Source organism: Mercenaria mercenaria, chromosome 3 (assembly GCF_021730395.1).
Source record: "Mercenaria mercenaria strain notata chromosome 3, MADL_Memer_1, whole genome shotgun sequence".
In the NCBI taxonomy this organism is placed as follows: Eukaryota; Metazoa; Mollusca; class Bivalvia; order Venerida; family Veneridae; genus Mercenaria; species Mercenaria mercenaria.
Window position 1 is genome coordinate 72,324,928 of NC_069363.1, and position 26,065 is coordinate 72,350,992.

General features: G+C 37.3%; 1 protein-coding gene across 3 annotated transcripts in view; it reads left to right on the plus strand.

The window, feature by feature from the left end:
• LOC123524428 (CD82 antigen-like) overlaps positions 1-24,657 on the plus strand; it is a 56,181-nt gene extending 31,524 nt beyond the window's left edge. For 2 of the 3 annotated variants that reach the window (XM_045302631.2, XM_045302629.2), the window contains exons 3-9: positions 6,152-6,352; positions 8,636-8,710; positions 9,824-9,943; positions 11,896-12,001; positions 16,538-16,683; positions 22,827-22,910; positions 24,110-24,657. In XM_045302631.2, coding sequence (XP_045158566.1) covers positions 6,152-6,352; positions 8,636-8,710; positions 9,824-9,943; positions 11,896-12,001; positions 16,538-16,683; positions 22,827-22,910; positions 24,110-24,199 — 822 coding nt within the window. In that variant the 3' untranslated portion in view covers positions 24,200-24,657. The remainder of the gene's footprint in view (positions 1-6,151; positions 6,353-8,635; positions 8,711-9,823; positions 9,944-11,895; positions 12,002-16,537; positions 16,684-22,826; positions 22,911-24,109) is intronic. The other variant, XM_045302630.2, reaches the window with a different exon arrangement.
• Positions 24,658-26,065: the final 1,408 nt, after the last annotated feature.

Sequence of the window (26,065 nt, forward strand, 5' to 3'; positions counted from 1 at the left end):
GTCAGCCATACTTGTAAAGAAAATTTATATATTACTAAAACATTTAGGCCAAGTTCGATAATAAGCCAGTTCGGACCAGTTTCTCCAGATTTTCCCTTGTTTAGGTCAAAATTGACAGTGTCCGCTCAGAACTAAACATAACTTACTATAACATCTTTAGGTCAAGTTCCATAAGCAGTTAATTTGGTCAATGTCTACAGTTATGGCTAAAATTGCCATAGTTTAAATCATATGGTAGCAATTTGTTTCCAGATCGGTCATTTCGAAATGAGGCTCTCAAAGAATCATAACGCAACCACAGAATTTAAAAAGCTACCTTCAGATACCCAGTAAATGGTAATGATTTGTCCGTCTGTCTGTTTTTAATCTAATTAGGGTCCATCCGACCTTTCAGCTACTGTATAACATTACGCAATATATGAGTACAGGCCCCCAACATGTCACTGGACATGTTTTGAAGCCAAATGGTGAAGAAAATTTACCTCTATGCAATTTCCGTAGAGCATAAGCCAAAACATCCAATAATTTTGAAGCCAAAAGTGGGACACTGTCACGGCTAATGAGACCTAGAACGACGACAGTGATCCGATGACTTGATGGCTGGCAAGCAAAGTTGCCCTAACTAGGGCGGTTGATGCCGCAAAAGGCTGGCTGCTATTGGTCGTCCTTCCTCGTAGAGGTGATGTGCTCCTTCATCTGTCTCCATGCCGTCAGCTAGACATCACAAAGTACGCCCCACTTTCACAAACGGTCCCTTCGGTTTCAGCCAGGATAATGACATAATCAAGGGCCAGTATAATTATGACCTAGTTCCATCAATGCCCTGTGCCTTCTCGAGACGTGCACTCACAGTGGGGTCGGAAAAAATGGTCCTGATTTTTAGGGTATTTTTTATTGATAGAATTAAAATTTAATACACTGAACATGTTAAGTTTGGACATGAAATTACGGCAAAATTTTTAGACACAGGTAGTCTGTTAGGTTTTTGACCCTTATCATAAACTTTATTATTAGATAATAGAATACTTTAGTACAATTTAACATTATTTCTTCACACGTTCGGCCAAGAAACTTTCCGCAAACATATCCTGTAAAATTTGTTTTTATGGGTCAGTTTGTTTAATTCAAAGACAAAAAAACAACAGAAAAAGGAACTTAAAATTCATTTAAAATTCTATAGTTTGCAATGACACAGGCGCTAGTGTGAAGTAATTTTCTACGACGGACGTATATTGTGACATTCTGGCACTCTTGTAATGATATATCTAGGAATGTCATATGATTCAATTTACTTTACTTCTAAAAACGCTAGACGTATTTAAGAATGCATGGTGTAGTTTATTGTCAATTACCTATTTATAAAACAAATAAAAGTCGTTGCACATCGCAACTTTTGGCGTTACGCCATGGCACAATATTGCATCTTGTGTTTGTTCTTTCAGTATATTATTTAGCATCTTTATATATATTGATAGAATACCAGTTTGATCAAATATTTGTCTAGGAGACAACAAAATAGATGTTTGTTGAGCTTACATGAACATAAGTAATTTTCCCGTTTGAATGCAGCAAACGTGTTTGGAAGGTATTAAGTGTGATCGTGTTTGAATGTAGTTTGGTTAGTAAGGGTTGTAGTAAGTGATGTACCCTAAAGTCGGCTTTTTTTTGGTAAAGGATAGTGACACATTGATCAAAGAAAAAACCTCCTTAGTTTGAATACTTTAGATGCCTAAAGTGATCCACCAATTCAGTCTTGTACTATCTAGGGATTGAAGTAGGAACTTTTTGGGGTTTGAAGATATCTTGAGCCATTTTAACTTCATGAACAAACACGTAATTCCAAGGGGAATTTTGAACCAGCAGTTTTACAAATGTACTAACATAGATATTTTTTTAAGTTTCATGTGAATTCCAGCAACGTGGGAGTCAAAGTTGCAAACTTTTTTAAAATATAATGATCCAGATTAGCTGAATTTTATGTCGGAAAATTATGTTTTGAACGACAAAACATTTCAGTCAACAAGTATAAACCAACAGCAACGACAACACCAAAGTCACTGGTCCAATGATTGCAACTCAAAAACAATTTGCAATTTAATAAAATATGGGCAAATATTCTAAAATATAGTCCCTCCAGAAAACTCATTTTTTACCAAGCACCGCCGCTCCACAAAATTATGTTTCTCGCACTATGCCGTAAAGTAATTACCAGCAGTAAATCATAATTTACCCCTCATTGACATAAATATTTGATGAAATTATCAATAAGAAAATAAATGTAGCTAGGAGTCCTCTTTTTTATTATGTTTAGCTATTGGTTCTCTGACAATGATTTCCATATTATTATTACTGTCTGTTAACAATGACCTAATGTTTTTTAATAAAATATTTTGTGAAGTATTTCTCAATGACCCGGTTCTTAGAATGCTGGAATCGCGTAATTTTCACACGCCGTATTTATTTTATAGGGATGGTGATTATGAGAGCGTGTAAATCTGTACTACTCGTGAAATTTATTTCATTTTCATGTAGTATAGTAAGTCAATAAATCAGCCACCGTGTACTGCACTAATGCAACCAACATGGTTTGAACTACACGCCACTGCACTTAGCCTTATTAATTCCTCTTGACTGCCATCGTGACTTGGACAGTGGCCAACAATGGCTCTACGCCTTATCATTGGGACTAAACTATAAACTAAACTAGAATAAAATGTTGCCATGTATGATAATGTTGGGGTATTTACGTATGGAACGCCTACTCGGCCTCTACTTGGTCATAATATTATATATAGACATTTGCGTTCACTTTGCAAGCTTTTTCGATGCAGTTTATATGCTATTCTGTTCAATTAATTATTTGCGTTCACTTTGCAAGCTTTTTCGATGCAGTTTATATGTTATTCTGTTCAATTAATTAATTGCGTTCTCCTTGCAAGCTTTTTCGATGCAGTTTATTATAGGATTCTTTCACTGGTTATAGGTGCAGATGGGAATTTCCGGCCACGAGGGTAACTGGATAGGCGGTAACGAGGTTCCTACCGAGTTACCGCCTAAACAGTTACCCGAGAGCTGGATATTCCCATCTGCATCTATAACCAGTGACAGAATCTTTTTCTTGCATACCGATATCAAGATATAATAATAAAAATAAAGTCAGTCGAACGGCTTTCGTTTTAGAACTATTTCTTATAGCAGCGTATTTAAGCAAAGCGCGGGAAACCAACGTCCGTAAACGGGAAAGACGTCACATGTGACGTTTCAAAGACAAATAACAATGTTAAGTTCCGGTTTTGTTTTATCAGTTGCAGCGTAAAGTTATGAATTTTTGATAAAATAACGTGTTTTGAATCGAGAAATATACTATCAGGAAAAAGAGGAACTGTCAAGGTACTGGATTTTTTTCCCGTTTTTCGAAATAAGATATAAACAACTAAAATCTTCTACATATATGTAGGCCTAGTTCGTAATACGTCATTTAAAGCACGAGAGTCATCTTACATTTTCCAGCACCGGTAAAAATACCGGACATCCCCGTCTGGTATGCAAGAAATGTTATTCTGTTCAATTGAACAACAATCGTTTTATTGAAGAATAAAACACTGTTTGAGATATATCATTTCTGAACACGTTATCAAAGATATCTTTGAAGATCAAGTATTTGCCTGTTTGTGTAGCGCGCCGCAATGGCGTCTGACGCTGTGACGTAATAATTATGGCGTACAAACAGTGTATCATATTATGCTGCATAATATTCTTTGTTTAATAGGGAAATAAAATTGGGTCGTGTTACTATACTTTTTAGCTCCACTTTTCGGAGAATAGGGGGGCTATTCTACTCTCCCCGGCGTCGGCGTGACCTTTCTTGGTTAAAGTTTTTCGGCAACCTTTGTTTTTCTGTCATATCTTTGTTACTATTTCTTATATCTTACTGTAACTTCACATAAACATTGTCCAGTATACAAACAAAGTATGTACAGGGGCTAGGCCCATTATACCCAAGGTCACCAAGGTGTTATACTTAGGTTATTTTTAAGGTTAAAGTTTTTCGGCAACTTTGTTTTTCTGTCATATCTTTGTTACTATTGCTTATATATTACTGTAAGTTCACATAAGCATTGTTCAGCATACAAACAAAATATGTGCAGAGGCTGGGCTCATTATACCCAAGGTCAAGGTCTCAAAGTTGTTATACTTGGAATTATTTTCATGTTAATTTTTTTGGAAAGCTTCGTTTATAGACATATCTTTGGTACTTTAAAAGATAATGACTTGAAATTAAACATATTTCTTTATAGTCATCATCTGTATTAGTGGTTACAAACCCCATAACACTAATTGTATTTTTGACAGAATTATGCCCCTTTTGTACTTAAAGTTTTTTGCAATCTTCGCTTTCTGGATATAACTTTAATGCAAGATAAGGTAAAGACTTGAAACTTAAAATGTATCTTTATCATCATCATCTGCATGTGTGGTAACAATCCCCATAACTGTGATTTGTATTTTTACTTAAATTTTTTAACAAACTTTGTTTTCTGGACATAACTTAGGTACTATATAAGATAATGACCTGAAACTCAAATATATCTTTACATTATCCATCATCCAATACTTATTTGTGGTAACATTATCCCTTGATTCTCTAATGGGTTCATGAGACATATATTCATTTTACTGTCAAATCGCCGAATAGTGGAGTGCGCTGTCTTACGGACAGCTCTTGTTAATGTTGTTTTGATCATGTTCATATTGATATGTGCACTAGATATTGTCATGCATATAGTTAAGTTGTTACGAACAGTTCGTCATGTGTATTTGAAGTCGTAACTTCTTATGTACGTTGATGTAAGTAGAAGTTCTAGAGTGGGAAAAACAGGACAACTTGCAAAATGTATTTACAAGTAACAATTTACATTTAGCTAAGATTTAAGTTAGATTTCATAGTTGGAAGCTCAACTTCTATTGTCTTGCGCTTGTTACGGTATCAATCGGGATATCACAGTGCGGCTCGTCAACATTATACTGATACTATGATACATGTCTGCTCACGTTTTCTGAATATGTCTGCGTATATATATTGAATAAGATTTCACAGCTTTTTGCTTTTAATTTCCCTGTTGTTGTTTTTTTGTTTTGCATACGTATGTCTCCAAGGAGACCAGATGTGCTAATTTATGTTTTAATACGCTGATTTTAAGAGAAAGTTTATGAGCGTCGTCCAGATATACATTACATGGTGCCGTGAAACTTTCAGAGATATTCAGCTGGGGGAATATGCATTTGATATTTCTTCATATTCCAAAAGATATAAAAAAGAAATATGTAGGAGGTCGGCAAAATGACCTCTTAGAAACAGATAAATTCCGTTATTGGGAGATTTGTCTCTTAAATTTAAAGAAAAAAACCTGCTTGTTCTGTATAGTACTTCGGTGTTCATGTAAAACTTGAAGGAAAATTATGTTATACATAAAGTGCACCGTTCAGCTATGGAATACAACACCAATATGAAATTGATAAAAAGCATGTATGATCTGTTGATCACAAATTAGTCTGGTGGGCCTTGTGCACTTGTTGTATGTCGCTTTAAAAACAGTAAATGAAATAATTTGTAAAAATCAAAGTGTTTACTGAACTAGATGTTTATGTGTAGTAGTCAAGTTTATTTATTTATTTTTTATTTTTTGTATTTAACGTCGCACCGACACATGATAGGTCATATGGCGACTTTCCAGCTTAAATGGTGGAGGAAGACCCCAGGTGCCCCTCCGTGCATTATTTCATCACGAGCGGGCACCTGGGTAGAACCACCGACCTTCCGTAAGCCAGATGGATTGCTTCCTCACATGAAGAATTCAACGCCCCGAGTGAGGCTCGAACCCACATCGATGAGGGGCAAGTGATTTGAAGTCAGCGACCTTAACCACTCGGCCACGGAGGCCCCTAGTAGTCAAGTTTTTGTAACAGTATTGATTAAGGAATCGAGAGACGTCGCATAAATGGGAACAATTCAACCAAGTGAAAGCATTCCTGCCGGAGAACGTGTAATTAGGAGAGTGGCGGCAGCCTAGCCTACCAAAAGTGGTTGACATAATGCCTATAGTGACACTTATAAGCCGATGTTAATTCGTAATTATATTTATTATTTTAGATTCTCGGTTGTGGAGTACTTGGTGTTGGTGTATGGCTGCTGGTGAAGGAATTTAACACCCGTGAGATGTCGGCAATAATGGGGTCACGGCTTGTAGAAATGATTACATATGGTTTGATAGCTGGGGGCGGGGCGGCAACCATCCTCGCGTTTTGTGGCTGTTGTGGAACGATGAAGCAAGAAAAATTCGTTCTAGGTTTTGTAAGTATAAAAATTCTTCATTAAATTGTTATATTATTTAATTATCCTACTTTTTGAACATTATTGAAAAATTTTGCTTTGATTTTCATCTAAATCTTCGAGTTTTCTTCTGATGAACACTCTCCCCAGGCAGAAACTGCATTACCGCCAAAACTTTGTCGTCTGCTCATGGTTAATCATTGTAATCACATTACTTTACTTATCTTGAAAATATTTGTATATCAGGCGATCTATTTCTCCTAGCTTATGTGTCTTTATTTAATCGAAAACTGACTACTGAAGTATTTTCGTTAAATAAACAAAAAGAAATAATACCTGCTTGAAACCAAAAATTTCAATTATACTCATGTTTGTGACATCACAAGTGAAAAGGGAGAAAACGAAAGAGTATTGATTTCAGCTTCAAAAATGTAGAATGCATTTTCCTAGTATCAAAATTTTATGATCACTGTTTCTTTAGCAGATAGCGATTTATACCGCATCCACAATCTAACGTAAACGATGTCTAAAATCCTTATTCTGTAACGTATACAGGCCTATTCTGTAAAGACTTAACTTTTTCAGTGCTATAAGATTACAGGTGTTTTATAATTGAGAACTGTAATACGTCTGTTTCTTTATAAGGAATAGCATTTACAATTTAGCTTTTCGAGCACAAAATATGTTTTAGAATTTTAAATTGTACACGACATAATTAGTTAAACTACATTGTATATTATTTTACAGGAACCCCAAACTTCAAAGATATACATTTGTACATCAATGACATTTTTAACTAATAACTAATACACATCCCTTGTTGCTTAATGCAGTTGTATTTTAAAGTGCTAAAAGTCGGCCAAATTCTGCTGAATTATGTTCCTATTCCGTTACATATTCTAAGAAAACGCTATTTTGTTTTATTATCTAGTCCACAAAAAATATCAAACTAGTAGTGTTTCATCCACAGTATACACCGTTAAACTGTATCTTGTTAGGAGGTACTGTATTCTTCATTCAAATGAATGTTTTTAAAGTATGCAGTCGCTTAACTTTACCAGACAAATATTTTATTGGTATGGTAAATATGTCACTAACAGTGTTCAAAAGATAAAAATAGCAATTAGAAGAAGTCGGCGTTGCATATCTTGTGATATTTCTGCCTTCTTAACCTACCATAGTTTGATTAATTTATTTCAGTAGCAATAGCAAAAAATCTCCTCAGAAAAGGCTCATACGGCATTAATTTGAATTTATATCTCCGCAAGTAATTACGCCTATAACGGCACGAAAATCGATCAAGGAAAATTAATAAAACAAAGGCAAAAATTTATCTGGCAGTGATGGAGACAGCTTGCAGATTTCTACATTCTCACCAGTAAAACTATCTCTTTGATGCGATATGACCACATGCACTTTTCGGCATAGATGTTTTATTTTCCGCAATATTCTTTATTATTGTTATTTTCTATTTTTGTTAATTTTACTCCATTACTTTTGAATCTTGCAAGATCTGCTAAGGACGTAATTTGCCTCCCCCCTTCTCTCTCTCTCTCTCTCTCTCTCTCTCTCTCTCTCTCAAACAGCAAACACGGTAACACGGTAACGCGGTTTTACAGGGGTAACTATACCTTTTGTACAATTCATAACATGTTTTCGCAGCAAATAAAGTAATTTTCCGTCAGTCTGTAATTGTTGACTTCCCCCAGCGTTAATCATCCTACTAATAACACAGTAGACAATTCCAACACGAAATACAGCTCCACTTAACGTCAAAAATTATCTGACAGACCTAGTTCCTGCAACTGTGCGGAACAAAATTAAACTTAATAAGATAATAGTGGCAAAATTAGGGGAGAAATAATCGAGTGCTCTTGTAATGTGATAGCGAATTATGCGCGGAAACGGAAAATGTTTCACAAACAAAAACACTGGCTCAGATTTAAGATCTTTTTATTTTCCACTGTTAAAATATGGGCGTTTATTTTGAAATATTACAATAGTGTTTTCGTAAAAATTGGTAATTCGAATTAGAGCGTATTCATTTTTTGTTTGTTTTCTGTACTTAAAACACATTATGGCAACATTTCATTGAAAAGCGAATACATGTTTTAAGTCTGTATTTATGTCAACCTTGTTTTATGCCACCTCAAATGTGACAGGAATCAAAATGATAACCTCTAAATTAGAAAAAAATAGACCTATTGAAAGGAGGTCATCAACAAGAAGGAGGAACTGGTACGGCAGACTATAGTCCTGCTATAATTCTGTTATATGTGTAAGAAGTCGTGTTTATGTTTACAGTATGGGACGATATTGACCCTGGTTCTGATCACACTGTGTGTGGGGTTCGGTGTCAGCTTTATATTCAAAGACGATGTAAGTACTTGTACACTCATTTATCATCATAGAGGAAAATGTAGCGCCAAGAAGCATACATCTTGCAATTTGTCCGAATTACAGCTTTTTATGTATTTATAGTATTGTTATTTCTTTATTAGAATTCAATTAATTGTGTTTATGTCTACTTTTCTGCAGTACTAAAAGACTATTTTTTCTTTTTGTTAGGTCAAATACCAACCTCACTGGGTCAAGTCCCATAACTCTGACATGTATTTTGGCCGAATTATGCCCCCTTTTGGACTTGGAAAATCCTGGTTAAAGTTTTACATGCAAGTTATTATCTCCAAAACTAATGCAGATAATGAATTGAAACTTCACATGGGTCTTTGGGGTCATAAAACTAGGTGATAGCATCAAGAGCCATAACTCTGACATGCATTTTGGCCAAATTATGCCCCCTTTTGGACTTGGAAAATTCTGGTTAAAGTTTTGCCTGCAGGTACATATAGCTATCATTTAAAGACATATAGCTTTGAAACTTATTTTTTTTTTCTTCTTTTTTTAGGTCAGTTACCAACCTCACTGGGTCAAGTCTATAACTCTCACATGTATTTTGGTCAAATCATGCCCCCTTTTGGACTTAGAAAGTATTGGTTACAGTTTTGCATTCAAGTACATATAGCTAGGCATATAGCTCTGTACCTTATTTTTTCTTTCTAGTTCAATTACTATCTTCACTGGGTTAAGTCCCATAACTCTGACATGTATTTTTGGCTAATTGTGCCTCCTTTTGGACATAAGAATCCTGGTTAAAGTTTTGCATGCAAGTTACTGTCTCCAAATCAAATGCAGATATTGAATTGAAACCTTACTGTATCTCCAGGGTTATAAAACTAGGTTTTAGCATCAAGTCCCATAACTCTGACATGCATTTTGGCCAAATTATATCCCCTGTGAACTTAAAACTTCTGGTTGAAGTTTTACATGCAATTTACTATCTCCAAAACTAATGCAGATACTGGATTGAAACTCTATAGATACTCAAACACTAAGGGTAATATACCTGCCTTTGGGACAACAATTCGAATAGTCGAGCATTTGCTGTCTTACGGACAGCTCTTGTTTACTTAATGTGTTTTCTTGTTTCAGATAACTGAAGGTATCAAGACAAAGTTCGAAACAACGATCATGTTTAACTATGGAAATGATATTCAGAGAAATTCAACAAATAAGCTTATAACTGATGCTTGGGACTCAATGCAGTCATCGGTAAGCCTTCACCGTATGCAGTAGAAACATAATTGACAACCATGACCATGTTCGAGCTTCAGGTGTTCATAGTAGTTTAATCGTCTTTATTAAATCACGTGTTTGGCACCTGTTGTTTCTTGACATCATTTTACTGTGTTATATTTTATACCTCCACCAAACTTTGTGGCGAGGCTATATTGGAATCATTTTGTCGCGTGCTGTCCGTCACTGTCCTATCTCATCCCGTCACATCTCTTGAACACACAGAGTTTTGCCAATTGAAATCGGATAAATTCTCAATGCGTGTCAAAGCTACTGCCCGGACAAGATCTGGAATGTTAAAGCTACTGCCCGGGCAAGATCTGGCATGTCCTTTGAACACCCCCTCGTCTACACTTTGAGATTGCGCGCGGCACTCCGTCTCATTGAAGCAAACATTTCTGCCAAATATAGATATTGCTCCATGCCAGGCGACGAAATCGAACATACAAACGCACTAACGCAACACCAATAGCCATTTAGACGATTAAGCAAGCTAGACATTATAAGACGTGCATATTCTCCATATTGACGTCTGTCTATGAAAAAAAGTCATAAAAAACATATATTGTACTTAGTGCACACAATGTGAGAGTGTCGGACTGGCACAGGGGCAAAAGTCCCCTCCGGTCATACAACTAATGAACGCATAGCATTTTGGAAGGCGAAAAGACGCCGCTTTGCGGGGCGACGATCTTCGGAGCGCAAAAAACGATACCCGGCGGTGCGCCATTACGCCGTTTTGTCTTACAAACCTTTGAGTAAGCAAAAATTTGCATGACGAAAACGAACAACTGCTTTCTCTAAAACGTGATTTACAAATCCTTTTCGCTAAATATTTGTTATTTTAATTCTTAATTCAGTGTTTTAGCGTAAAAGATAAAAAGATCTGAAAACTTTCTTAATGAATCATCAAAACACCTGAAATAATTGGAATATATAATATTATAATGTTTTAAGTGGAGATGTTAGTCATTAACAGTACACCACAAATGATATTGATAGCAGATAATGTACGTGCCGGATCGCACAATGTACTGTAATCAGCAAGACAACGGTACCATGTGTTTTCTAGACCGGATCGCACGTTGTATAATCAGCAAGACAACGGTACCATGTGTTATCTAGACCGGATCGCACGATGTATAATCAGCAAGACAACGGTACCATGTATAATCTAGACCGGATCGCACGATGTATAATCAGCCAGACAACGGTAACATGTATAATCTAGACCGGATCGCACGATGTATAATCAGCAAGACAACGGTACCATGTATAATCTAGACCGGATCGCACGACGTATAATCAGCAAGACAACGGTAACATGTATAATCTAGACCGGATCGCACGACGTATAATCAGCAAGACAACGGTACCATGTATAATCTAGACCGGATCGCACGATGTATAATCAGCAAGACAACGGTACCATGTATAATCTAGACCGGATCGCACGATGTATAATCTTGCAGACAAAGTGCGGATCGGTTCGTTTCATTTATAAATCTAGCAGACAAAGTTCGGGTCGGATCGTAGCTGGTATAATTTAGCAGACAACGTTCGGGCTGAATCGTAGCTGTAATAATCTAGCAGACAAAGTTCGGGCCGGATCGTAGCTGGTATAATTTAGCAGACAAAGTTCGGGCTGGATCGTAGCTGGTATAATTTAGCACCGGATCGTAGCTGGTATAATCTAGCAGACAAAGTGCGGGCTGGGTCGTTCCAATTATAATCTATCATGTAATCAGGAAGACAAAATGCGGGCCGGGTGGTACCATATATAATCTAGCAGATTAACTAACAGGCCTGTCGTGCCGTGTATTGCAGACAATGTACGGATAGGATCAGACAAATATATAATCTAACAAAGCGCAAACCGGATCGTAACATGTATACTATTTTTGATGCTAACATTACTTTTGTTTCAGCTTGGTTGCTGTGGTGCCTATGGTGACGTGAACAATGAACATTCCTGGGGTCTCTACAAAACTCAGAGCATATGGTTTAAAAGATATAAACCTGACGGTATTATAAGTAGGTGCATGCTTATTTTTTTCTTAACACAATGTGATTTCAAAACACGTTTAAATAAATATAATATTATAATTGATGTCGTTTTTTATTAAAAAGAAAATACAAAAAAAAGAAAAGAAATTGAAACAATTATTAATATTGTGTTTTGAGATCATTTCAGTAGAATAATGTTTCTAATTAACAACAAATTAATTAATAATGTTTTTATTAATATTTTGTTTGCATGTTGCTAACGTTATGACTAAGGGGAGTAATACAATTTTTTAAAACTTTCTTGGTGCTACACGATTTCTTTCCCTTGAGGCATGTTAAATGGTGATTGGTGCATGGGACATCATTTTTACTTCTTGGCACTTGTATCATGGCATGAAAACAATGCACTGAATACACATTTAAATCTATTAGAATTTACTGTATGTTTATGATATTCTTAAATCTAATTTTTCAAAGAAAAACACAGAACATAATGTACAGAAATTGTGTTAATTAGCCTACATGAGAACTAGATCTATATAGCAACAGGGTGTACATAAACAATTATTTCAACTTTCAAGGTATGTCATAACATAAGGTCATCCAGGTTCTGCTCGAAACAAAAATTACAGTAACAAACTTTCTACTGCAGCCCTAATATCTTAGCGTCATGTGAGGTACAGTTTCTGAAATATGGCATACGTTAATTGCAATGTCATATGAAAATTTCCATACAATAAATTGAAAACCGATCATAATTTTACTTACTTTTACGAGTCAGTTTAAAATGGCACAAAAACACACAAACATATTGAATCACTTAAATATGACAGTTTTATTTTGGCACAAAAACAAATATTAATTTAACTTACAATAACACCATTTTTGCCAAACCTTTGTGTCTATTAAATAAAAGTTCGCCTGCACACACTTTCAGTTATTGTAGTGAAAATCTAGAAAATATCGTTAAAAAATCATAATAAATACATGTCAATCATACGCATATTTTTGGATGAGTTTTCGCCTTATCGAACTGATAGCCCTCCATGGTGTTACACTGCAAAGTTCATGTCGGAATAATTATCTCGCATGCCAGTTTCAAAATCAGATGTTTTAGATTACTCCCATTAACTATCAAAATGAGAGCGAGTTACTTTGAATAAGTGCAATTTATTTTTCAATTTATATTTTGGCAATTTATCCAATGGCCTAAAGTATCAAAATAAATAAAATTATATGAGCTTGCATATTCTGAACTGGCTGTTGACATGCTAATACAGTGAATGTTTCTAAATGCGTATAACTTATTTTAAAGTGTTATTTAAGTATCTGATAAACATTGGCAAAAGAGAATTGCGTTTGAATATTTGTAAAGTAGTGTTTTTATTTGCTGCCAGGTATGTAAAGCACATCGAGACACTACAGCACAGAACTATTAAGCATAATCTTAAGTGGTTCGATTTTGGTCAAAGGTACAGAATAGCATATCTATAACTAACAGTCACTTTTATTTTTGGCTTATACCCATTGACCTCACAATCAGAGTGTACTATTCATTGTCCACGAGTTATGTGCCTGCCAGAGAGTACTATTCACAGAGTTATGTGCCTGCCAAGTTCTAGGGTCGTGGGTCAAGACATTCTCAAGATACTAAGAGGAAGTAACTGTGACCTTTACCTTTGACCTGCTTACCTTCAAGTCAATTTGATTAATCTACTGCTCTGCAATATCTGCCGAAGGTCGCAGGTCAAGTCGTTGTCAAAGTAAAGAGAGGAAACTATTTTTGTTCTAACAATCAGTATGACCTTGACCTTTGATCACATGCCCTCAGAATCAGTAGGGATCATCTACTGTACCTAAGAAGTAAGAAGATTGTAGGTCAACGGTTTCACAAAATATCAAGCGGAAACGGTGTTTTATACTAACAGTCACTGTGATTTCAAACTTGGCAAGCGCATTACACATGGGCAGGGAATAATTGATTTGAGGTCAGTGGATCTAAGGTAAAAACAGTGACCGTAAGTTGAAAAAGAACAGGCATCGTCGACTCTTCCTTACTTTGAGGTTCCTTTGTCAAAGGTCCTTATCAGCATCTTAAACAGGGGTCAGATTGACGTATTCTATGGTGGTGCGTGTGCCTGTTTAGTTTCCGCTCAAGGCTAAATGCTCAAAGTTATTAAACACATTGCTGTAGCGTTGTAACTAAACACTTCCTTATCATCAGTAGCATGAGTGGATGAGTATGGTCCCAAACCGTAACCCTTTTCTAGCAGATTGCCTGATATCAGGCACTAACAGACTAATGATTACATCTCGCAGGTGATGCACTTGTTAATGAGTAGGCTGATTAAAAGATTTAGAACTCAAATTAGTATGATTAAAAGATTTAGAACTCAATCTTCTAAATCATACAGGTGTTAAACGATCCCTACCATCCCTGTAGCCGCGAAACTAACAGTCTTGTCTGTAAAACGATGAGCACCATTCATGTAGTTGCGAAACTAGCAGTCTCGCATAATGATCAGCACCATCCCTGTAGTTGTGAAACTAGCAGTCTCGCCTGTGTAAAACGATCCGTACCATCCCTGTAGTAGCGAAACTAGCAGTCTCGCATAATGATCAGCACCATCTCTGTAGCCGCGAAACTGACAGTCTTGTCTGTGTAAAACGATGAGCACCATTCATGTAGTTGCGAAACTAGCAGTCTCGCATAATGATCAGCACCATCCCTGTAGTTGCGAAACTAGCAGTCTCGCCTGTGTAAAACGATCCGTACCATCCCTGTAGTAGCGAAACTAGCAGTCTCGCATAATGATCAGCTCCATCTCTGTAGCCGCGAAACTAACAGTCTTGTCTATGTAAAACGATGAGCACCATTCATGTAGTTGCGAAACTAGCAGTCTCGCCTGTGTAAAACGATCAGTACCATCCCCGTAGTTGCGAAACTAGCAGTCTCGCCTGTGTTAAACGATCAGTACCATCCCTGTAGTAGCGAAACTAGCAGTCTCGCCTGTGTAAAACGATCAGTACCATCCCTGTAGTAGCGAAACTAGCAGTCTCGCCTGTGTAAAACGGTCAGTACCATCCCTGTAGTAGCGAAACTAGCAGTCTCGCCTGTGTAAAACGGTCAGTACCATCCCTGTAGCTGTTATGCTATCTAACCGCATCACTGAAGCTATGAAACGAAAATGTAGTCCCTAGAAACCTAGTCCCTGTAGCTGTGAAACGAGTATCCCCAATTAAAGTGAGCATATCCATTCGTGTAAATGAGAAATGAACAAGTTCGTCATGATTACAGCTCATGAATCTTTAGCTGTGAAATGAGCAGTACACACCTTTTATGTGAAATCAGCAGCATCATTCTTGTAGCTGTGATATGAGCAGTACACACCTTTTATGTGAAATCAGCAGCATCATTCTTGTAGCTGTGAAATGAGCAGTACACACCTTTGATGTGAAATCAGCAGCATCATTCTTGTAGCTGTGAAATGAGCAGTACACACCTTTTATGTGAAATCAGCAGCATCATTCTTGTAGCTGTGAAATGAGCAGTACACACCTTTTATGTGAAATCAGCAGCATCATTCTTGTAGCTGTGAAATGAGCAGTACACACCTTTTATATGAAATCAGCAGCATCATTCTTGTAGCTGTGAAATGAGCAGTACACACCTTTTATATGAAATCAGCAGCATCATCATTGTAGCTGTGATATGAGCAAGCCAGGTGTGTAGCTGTGAAATGAGCATCCCCATCTCTTTATCTGTGAAATTAGCAACCACGCCCCTGTACCTGAGAAATTGATAGCATTATACATGAAGCTGCGACACGGGCAGCCTCGTATAACCCCGTAACTGCAAGATTAACAGCCTCGTCCATGTAGCTGAGATGCAAATAGCCTCATAGCAACCACACCCCTGTACCTGAGAAATGGGTAACATTATACATGAAGTTGTGACACGGACATGCCTGCTCGTATAACCCCGTAATTGAGAGCAAGCTAGTACTGAGACACTTTCTTTGATAGGGCCTACTTTTCTGGTACATGCATATAATGTGTTTTTTACATGGATTAAAATTATATTTAGTTATTGAAAGATAAATTTTATCCTAAAAAAAGGCATTGAAAGATAAATTTTATCCTAAAAAAAGGCTTTTTTTTTCGAAAGTAATCTTATTTCCAGATTTTCAATATTTATACGTAGTATACAGGGAAATATGAAATGAGCCGTGCCATGAGAAAACCAACATAGTGGGTATGCGACCAGCATGGATCCAGACCAGCCTGCGCATCCGCGCAGTCTGGTCAGGATCCATGCTGTTCGCTAATAGTTTCTCCAATTCCAATAGGCTTTAAAAGCGAACAGCATGGAGCCTGACCAGACTGCGCGGATGCGCAGACTGGTCTGGATCCATGCTGGTCGCATACCCACTATGCTGGTCGCATACCCACTATGCTGGTTTTCCCATGGCACGGCTCAAATATATCTGTGTATAAATAAAGCAATAAAACAAATATTGAAATCTTTACACAAAGCTTAAGCTGATCTTGTTTATATTACAGTGTATGTACCGGACAGCTGTTGTGTTGACGGAGAAGACAAACATCTGTGCCAGGGAGACAATAATAAATATGACGGTCCACCAGTGTATGGGCCTCCCAACTCTAAATATAGAACACATAAAGACAATCAAGCATTGTATACCACAGTAAGTATTGGCTTTAAATTTTTGTAAAATGTTTTACATTTCAACATTTATATTTCCAAGGTTTGTTTAATAAACGCACTTGTTGGTAAGGCTCTATGGGTAGGGTAGTGTGTAGTATTTCTTTCTTAAATAGTATATGATGACACCATTAACCGGGGGGTTTGAACCTCTTATGCAGCCCGTCTGAGCGTACCAGATGCTTTAAGCACTGGTATTCACAATAGGGGTAAAATTACCTCAAGGGGAGGGGTGCGGTCATGACTGTTACAATAAGGCTGTTATTATTATTGTCATTATTAATTTTGTTATAATAACGCCATTGAATATATCATTGTATAAAAATAGGCGTTTAATCAAATTATTCAGTTTCAGTTTAGGTTAACATATGAGTGACGGAGGAGCACATAGTGATACATCTGTCCGTGTGTGCACAAAATCTTGTCTGAACTAGCTATCTGTTGCACGTTGTTGGATTTTGAAATAACTTAAAGCACAATTAACCACCATTAGTCAAAAGTCAAGGTCACATACAGAGAATTAAGATTTAAGGTCATTTTTTGAGTCAACGTTTGAACTTAGACGACAGTATCCGGTATCTCATGCAGGATTTATATGCATTAATAAAGCGTTATGCAATCTTCAGCACAGTGGAAGACATGTATTTCGTACAAAAATCTGGTCGCACTATGGGTAGTTATGACTCATTTGACGGAGCCAATCTGACACTTTCGTTATGTGAACTTCAGCTGATAAATTCACTTATAACAAATAATATAATAGATTTCTTCCGGTTTGTAGACGACGGTTATGTCATTTTATACAGCAAACATCAATAATTTGTATCAAATGTATTGCAGAAATATACCCTCCAGAGTTAGAAATAGAATTCACAGTCAAAAAAATCTTCAGTAGTTTCTTAGATCTGAGTTCCGGTATCGGTTTCAACACCGTTTTGGGAAAATTTACTTCCACATATACCAAAAAAAGACAAAATAAATATACCTACATTCATTTTAATAGCAACCACCCACCAGATGTACGTATGGGTATCATAAAAGCAGAATGACATAGATATGTTAGAAAATCAGACAATAAACTTGAATACAAACACATAATTAGTTTGTTTCAACAAAGATTACAAAAATGCGGTTACCCTTCTAAGGTTACCATTCTAAGTTTATCCGTAAGCCTATTTTAGAGTTGGACGGTTCATCAGTCAATGTTAAAAGTCAAGGCCGGTGGTCTTGGCGTAGGAAAAAGCATAATAGGGTAAAATACTGTCTAATTACATATAACGAGCTGGACAGTAGACATATCATTGCGAAAAGGCTTCTTAACAGAGCAAAAATAGGTTGTGTATTGAAATCATGCTACAAAGTGAAAAGTAAAACATTGTTACTGACAAATAGAAAACTCCACAAAAAGATGAAAGTTGCAGATTATGTACTGTAGGGCGGTGACAAATAGAAAACTCCACAAAAAGATGAAAGTTGCAGATTATGTACTGTAGGGCGGTGACTCACTAAGTTTTCCTAGTGGTATTTTTGATAAGCTTATTCAGGTCATGTACTGCTGGCTTGCACTCCCATGTGTTGCTGTGTTCAGGTCCCCTAATTTAGCGATGTTCAGATGTTTCCCTTCTTCATACCAGTTCTTGTACGTTTGTTTTGTGCAGTTCCCTGCCTTGATCGCCAGAGGGTAGGATTTCTGTTGTTAGGTATGGCTGTTATGCATAGGCTGGTATGGCAAGAATGTCTGTTTTGTGAGTCGTTCAATATCAGGTGAAAGAAGATACTGAAACAAGGTTCCTAAATGAGATATCAGGTCTTGCATGTTCTATGAGGAGAACCTCTATATTGAACACTGCTCTGCCTGTTCTGTGTCGGCGGGGTGAGGACTAATATGTTTTAATTCTTGCAAGTGTTAACTAAATATTCACATTTCATATGCTTTAATTCTTGAAAGGTTTACAAAATAATTTTGATTTGAAACTAACGAGTGGTGCTTGTCTGGATAAGGCGGTGTGATGATTGATGAACATAGATCCCCCGGTCCGGAGGTCGCTTTGGAGTCAGTTTTTGGTAAAGCTACGGTACGTCTCTGATTAATTTTTAAGTGTTTTTCGATATGAATTGCTCTACTTATAGTAATGGCGCTTCCTAACTATTGTAATAACGTTTGATTATGCATTGATGGAGTTAACTGGAGATTTTGAATTAATAGCACGTCTGTATGTCAAAAGGTTTGACTATACCTTATTATGGGTCGGTCACACTACAACGTATAGCGTTAACGGACGCCCAACATATAGATAAATTGCGACAGAAAGTTATCCGATGACGAAAGGCATCCCCCGTAGCTGTTCGGTGCTCTCGCGATCGGTGTATGGGGCGCATTAAACGCACAATGACCACAAGATCAACGCACATATACAGGACGAACAACGTTCAATTAACGGACATCACAGTACTATAGTCTATAGTAACGGAGTTGTACCTCGTAAAACGTAAGCGCAACGCATGAGAAACTGACAAAACGTTCTTCGAACATTTGACGAGTCTACTGTTAGTTATCGTCCGTTGAAAATACGTTTCATCCTTTGCATGTCCGGTAGTAGTCCGGCGGTGAATCAGGTCCACCGGACCGTTGAAGTTGAAGAACGAATGCGAAAAAGACAAGTATAGAATAAGGAACGCACGAGTAACGAACAAAACACATACCAGCACATGGCTACCGAACATCTAACGGACAACTTTGTCCGGTGGTGTACTTTCCAAATTTTGAACATGCTTAAAACCTTCAATCGGATGGAACGAACATTGCCGGACAAGGAGTGCAGGCGCCGCATGAGAAACGGAAAAGAAACGCATACGAACGGACACGAACGGATTGAAAATTTTGTTATATGTTGGACGTCCGTTAACGCTATACGGCGTAGTGTGACTGACCCATTACGAGTTAATACTTTTAGGCGTTAATTGAATATTTTTGAAATGATGGCACACATGGATGTAGGACCGCAGTAACTTGCGGACATGGGGCTTCCGGTAAGATTGTCGCTTGCGGTCTGTTTTATCAAGATGGTGCAATGATATGTCTCTAGTACACATATAGCATATGTCTATGTTGTTTTTTTTTAAATAACTAAAAAGTTTTGAATTGATAATACCATATAAGCCTGGATGATGGAATGTTATGTTTCTACAGGCATTGTCACTTTTATGATGGTTTTGTTGTGTTGAGCAGTTAACGCATCTTTATTTGGTTGTTCATTCGATACAGGGCGGGGATATGGGCGCCTACTTCTGAAGGAGGGTTTTTAGTTGTCGCACGCTGTAAACGATGGGACATGAAATAAGTCAATTAGATGAGGTGATCCTATACGCTAATATAATTAATTGAACACTAGATTTCATACTATGGTGGTGTTGGCTATTTCGTGGTGTCATTAGTTTATAGGCTTCGGATCTTACATATGAAGTGTGATGAAGGTGTTGCTGGTTGTTTGGGCTTGGGTTTTGTGGATGGCCCCGTGGTACATACTTTGGCACCTTTTGTTACAGACCGATTCATGTATGTGTTTCCAGAGTTTGGTATTTTCGTTCCCGGATGTATGGATAGTGATTTAGAAATTAGGAAAGATCTGACAGGAACATGGATTGGGTCAAAGATATAATCAAACTGCTTCTTAGTGATATTATGATCACATGGATATAATTATGGGTAGATTGCTTTTGACTCAGAAGATATTTTCTAGATGACAAACAGCTGCCGATTTGATCTCAAGCAAATGCAAGTGACCACGGATGCTTATAAGGTATTTCTGGATACAGAAAGCAAATTGGATGATCGCCACAATTATTATAAACACGTCTGTTTTATCATCTACGATGTTCAGGGTAACTGCACGGTTAAAATGGAAGCCTCTTTCAATAAAGCTCTACCTAGTTTCTTGCACAAAACGAACACAAAACGAATAATGAGTTGTAACAAATTGTGTACATAAATCTACATAGTCACTTTTTCATGAAAGATATTAACTTCGACGAAGACATGTAAGCATTTTTGGCTGGATGGTTTTCTCCGGTTGATGGGCCAGATAGACAAGGAGCGTTGCGCGCGCGTAAAGGCCTAAGCTTGCCATTAATTCTTCGCAAGGGGATTTATCTGGTAATACGTCCGGGGAATCCTTCAAGCCGCTGATATGCATGTTGTCGGGTTGTGTTGATACATGATGCATTGGAGTGATTATGGTTTTACTTTTGAATAATTGAAAAATTATCTAAACTCCTTTTGAACGGACGGACACACGGTGAATTGTGGTTGCATTAAATTTGGAATATTTGAATGGCACTTTTCTGCGTGCTAGTTCATTCATTTCATTCTATACAACTTGATGTTGCGTGACTCATTGATACAGTGGCAAAGAACACTTATTATAAGTGCTACGCCAACCTATACACGTACATACAAGACGGTTTATGGTTATATTTCTTTTCCAGCACACATGATCTATTGTTAGAGGGCCATGTGACTCACAGGACTTCGTAACATCACATAGCGGGTGCAACCGGGTCCTGTGGACAAAGTCCTAGTTGATTTTCTGTTGAAAGTTTTAGATGATCCATGTCACTAGTCCTGTATCAACATTCTTACATAATCGTTGTTGGAAACTGAAGTAAGGGGTGTAACTCTCCATGAAAATATTTCTGTAGCATTCATTGTTATTTCTCTTTAATATGCAAATTGAAAAAGAATCGCTACAATCGCTACAATGCTGTCGTTTAGAGCTCGACTGTTCGAAGAATAGTCTAGCTATTCTATTCACCCTGGCGCGGGCGCCGGCGTCGTCGTCACACCTTGGATAACGTTTTGCGTGCAAGTACATATATCTATTACTTAATGTTATATAGTTTTGAAACTTATTTTTTCTTTTTCTAGGTCAATTACCAACCTCACTTTGTCAAGTCCATTACTCTGACATGTATTTTGGGCAAATCATGCCCCCCCCCCCCCCCCCCCCCACCCCCACCTTCGGACTTAGAAAATCCTGGTTAAAGTTTTACATGCAAGTTACTATCTCCAGAACTAATGCAGATACAGAATTGAAACTTCACATGTGTCTCCGGGTTATAAAACTAGGTGATACATAAGTCCCATAACTCTGACACGCATTTTGGCCAAATTAACGTGTAAATTAATCAAGACAGTTGTGCAATACGACATTTTGTTTTAAACGTGCTGTTAAGTTAAATATTTTATCAATTTTTTTCTAGATGCATACATGACGGACCTGACGTCAACATAATATCGTCGTGATGATTTAAGCATTGCTAGTCATATCAGAATATTCGTTAAAGACTGTAGGTGTACACGGCAGGCGAGCATATTCAGACTGTAGGTGTACACATCAGGCGAGAATATTGTTCGTTAAAGACTGCAGGTTTGCACATCAGGCGAGCATATTGTTCGTTAAAGACTGCAGGTGTACACATCAGGCGAGAATATTGTTCGTTAGAGACTGTAGGTGAACACATCAGGCGAGAATATAGTTCGTTAATACATGTAACTGTATGTGTACACGGCAGACGAGTATATTGTTCGTTAAAGACTGTGTGTTTACACATCATGCGAACATATTGTTCGTTAAAGACTGTAGGTGTACACATCCGGCGAGCATATTGTTTGTTAAAGACTCTAGGTGTACACATCAGGCGAGCATATTGTTCGTTAAAGACTCTAGGTGTACACGGCAGGCGAGCATATTGTTCGTTAAAGACTGTAGGTTAACACGGCAGGCGAGCATATTGTTCGTTAAAGACTGCAGCTGTACACGGCAGGCGAGCATATTGTTCGTTAAAGACTACAGGTGTACACGGCAGACGAGCATATTGTTCGTTAAAGACTGCAGGTGTACACGGCAGGCGAGCATATTGCTCGTTAAAGACTCTGGGGGTACACGGCAGGCGAGCATGATGTTCGTTAAAGATTCTGGGGGTACACGGCAGGCGAGCATATTGTTCGTTAAAGACTGTAGGTGTACACATCAGGCGAGCATATTTTTCGCTAAAGAATTTAAATTCCTGATTATTAGGTGAGGGGTCAATGGTAAGATAACCAACACGTGTTATTTTTATTTTCAGGGTTGCTACGATAAAGCCCTAGCGTATCTTGAACAGCATTTCCTAATCATAACAATTGTTACCGGCTCCGTGCCTCTTCTTTTGGTAAGTTATATATTGCCTTATGATAGATTTAAAAGGACGGTTTCAGTTCATGTAATGTTTGCAGTTACGAAATGTAGAAGTGATTTTATGTAATACCTCACTTGTAATCATTTTCTTACTTTAAGTTACTTATATATCAACTGTCCTTTAGTTATTCTGCTACACACCCTCCACGTCCTTTCCAAGAAGAAGAGAATAATGTGGGCCGGTGGTCTAGTGGTAACACGCTTGACTGCCAATCCAGAGGTCCGAGGCCCGGTCCATGGCGGAACTGGAAATTTCTGAGATGCTCTTGAGTGTCTCCTACCTGACTTAGAGGCCTGTACTTGTTCTTCCCATGAAAGACGGCTTCGCATGTATCGGTGCTATACACCGGGCACGTTAAAGAACCAGACTGTCTATTCGCAAAAGAACTAGGCTAAGTTAGCCGGACAGGCCTGTATCTCTCTCTGTTCTCTCTGTCTGTTCTGGGGGCTTTATCTCACTCTGTCCCTCTGGTCAGATCGCTCTGTAGAGGATGAATTTCGCGCCCTGTGTGGCTGCGTTTGCTATATGTAAAGCGCCTTTGAACGTGTTTATCATGAAAATGGCGCTATATAAATCTGGTTTAATAATAATAACAATAATGATAATAATGTCTGACCTATTGCCTGTCTGTCCGTTAGTCGATCGGTAGACCATTCGATGTCTGATCAATAACTAGATAATGCTTGCATCTGCAGTAGTCAATTGCATGTAGTATGTAGATATATCGTATTGTTTTTTGGTCAATAGGTCAAAGGCCATTGTCGCAATGACCTTTAGACTGAAAACAGGGTCCTATCAATATCTAAAGAACCATTTGTCCTATAGCCGTCAAACTTGATACGATGACTCTTATAGGTCATTGGTCGAGCCCAAAATACTTCATGTAAAATCTAACCTGTACATGCGTATAAACATTTTTGTAGACGTGTCGATAAATATCTATCTAAATTTATGTCTATTCAACTTGCTTCCTCGCCTATATGGGTTCGAAACCTGGATTATGGTGTAGAATTCTTCAAGTGAGGAAGCCGTCTGGCTGGTTTGTTAACTTTATGACCTTCAGTGTGTCGGAGTGACATAACCTTCCCCACCGCAGCACCTAAAAATGATAACTAGCAATATGAGAATATGTTTTACCAATACTTATAAAGGTATACCTGAATTCTTTTCAGCTCATTGGCATCGTTATTGCCTTCTACCTGTGTGCCAACGTCCGCGATACAGACGATGATGATGATTTTGATTATGAGGTTGAAGTTTAGCCAAAGGCTGACACTGTCTTCTGTCACATTCCGTCCACTCTCGGACAATATGGAACCAGTAAACTAAAGTAGTTGTAACTTCAAGATGGAGAATTCAGCGGAAATGGCATCTTTCTTTCGCGATATACACATGTTTTGCAAAAGTATATGGATTGAAATGCTTCAGAATCAGTGAACAGTGTTTGCACGTACTGACTATACATCTTACCCGAACAGTATGACCAAAGGTCAGCAGTTTCGGCTTTAACAAAGGAGGTGTGTTATTGCATAATTATGCAAGTAAAATGCTTGCCTTAAATGATTTTGCTATGCAAGCTAATTTTAAGACCAGTTTTCTGGTGCAGATAAAGCTAGATTCAGATGCACCATGTGCAATAGATAGTGCCAATAAGTGTTCCTCTTTGTGGGCCAGTGTTGATGCAAGTCAGTTTTCTTTAAAAAAAATTGCGAGAGAATACGTCTTCGTATCCGATTATCCTCTGGGATACTATATGATATATAATATATAAATGAATCTCCATCGTTGCCGAAATAGAATATCACCTTCTATTTTATTAAGTGTGCAAGTATTTAAATGAAAACGAATGCTGTGCAAGCTTAAATGAAACGAATGCTGTGAAAGTTTAAATGAAACGAATTTTGTGCAAGTTTAAATGAAAACGAATGTTGCATGTGTTCAAATTGCTGCGGAAATATGGAAATACAATATTGAGGATACATGTGATATTCTAGTCGGAATATAATGTGTTCAAATTTAATCATCATTTTAGTCTGAAATATACGTGTTGGATATAATACCATATGTGTGATGTGATATGGAAGAATTTACTTCATTACATTAAAATTCCGTGAAATGCCCGTTCAAACGGACTCGGCATTATTCGAAATGCTAACAGGACTGGAGCATTTTGTACATACGACTTAGTGCAAATATGTAGTCCTAGGGACAAGATCGTCTCTACGTATCACTGGATATAGCTGATCTTTGACATGATGAAATGTTTGGAGCCTACCCTTTTGTAGTACATTGTATTATGATTCTATATAATATACTTTTGTTTTGTTACTTTATTTTTTGGTTTGTATGTTTTCTTTTTAAATGTCTTTTGGTTATGTACTCTTTTTTATCAACTACGTTTTAATTTTACCATTGTATTATTTAAGCTCTCATCAGATGTTTAAAACTATATCTTTATATTTCAACAACAGAAAGACATGAATTTAAAAATCAGTTTTAACCAAGTTCTAAAAGTAAATTGTAAGGATACATTTCTGTAAAAAGTAATCGAGGTAAAGTGTACATGTGTATGAAATGTTACTGATTAATTTTTGTTCATTTTCTTGTATTTCAAGTATATGTTTGTGATACAGCATTTTTTTCATACCACTGTATTTTAATTGATATTTTGGTTAAAGACTTTAGTTTTGGAGAATTATTTTTGTTTTAACATACGATTACTACTGTTAGCCAGTTATTTTTATATGTAAAGAGAATGGTTCCAATTTGTTAATTTTTCTGAATTGTTGGATACACAAAGCTTTTTTATAATTCAGTAATATTTTGCGGAATTGTATCAAACATACCCTACGTAACACTGTGTTTGCAGAAATTTCGAGCAGAATTGTGCCCTTCGTGCCCTTAGTAACACTGTGTTTGCAGCAATCTCTAGCCGAGCCAATTTCTCAAGTTGTCATCATTTCTAGTTTGTTATGGTTCAACTGAGCACATGTCAGCAACTCATTTGTCGTACACAAACGCATTTAATGGTTATAACAATATTTTATCTGAGATGTTGATTGCCGCTCGGGTGGGATTTTTGAAATGAAAAAAAGATCTCAAAAGAACGAGAAAATATCTCGCAATTA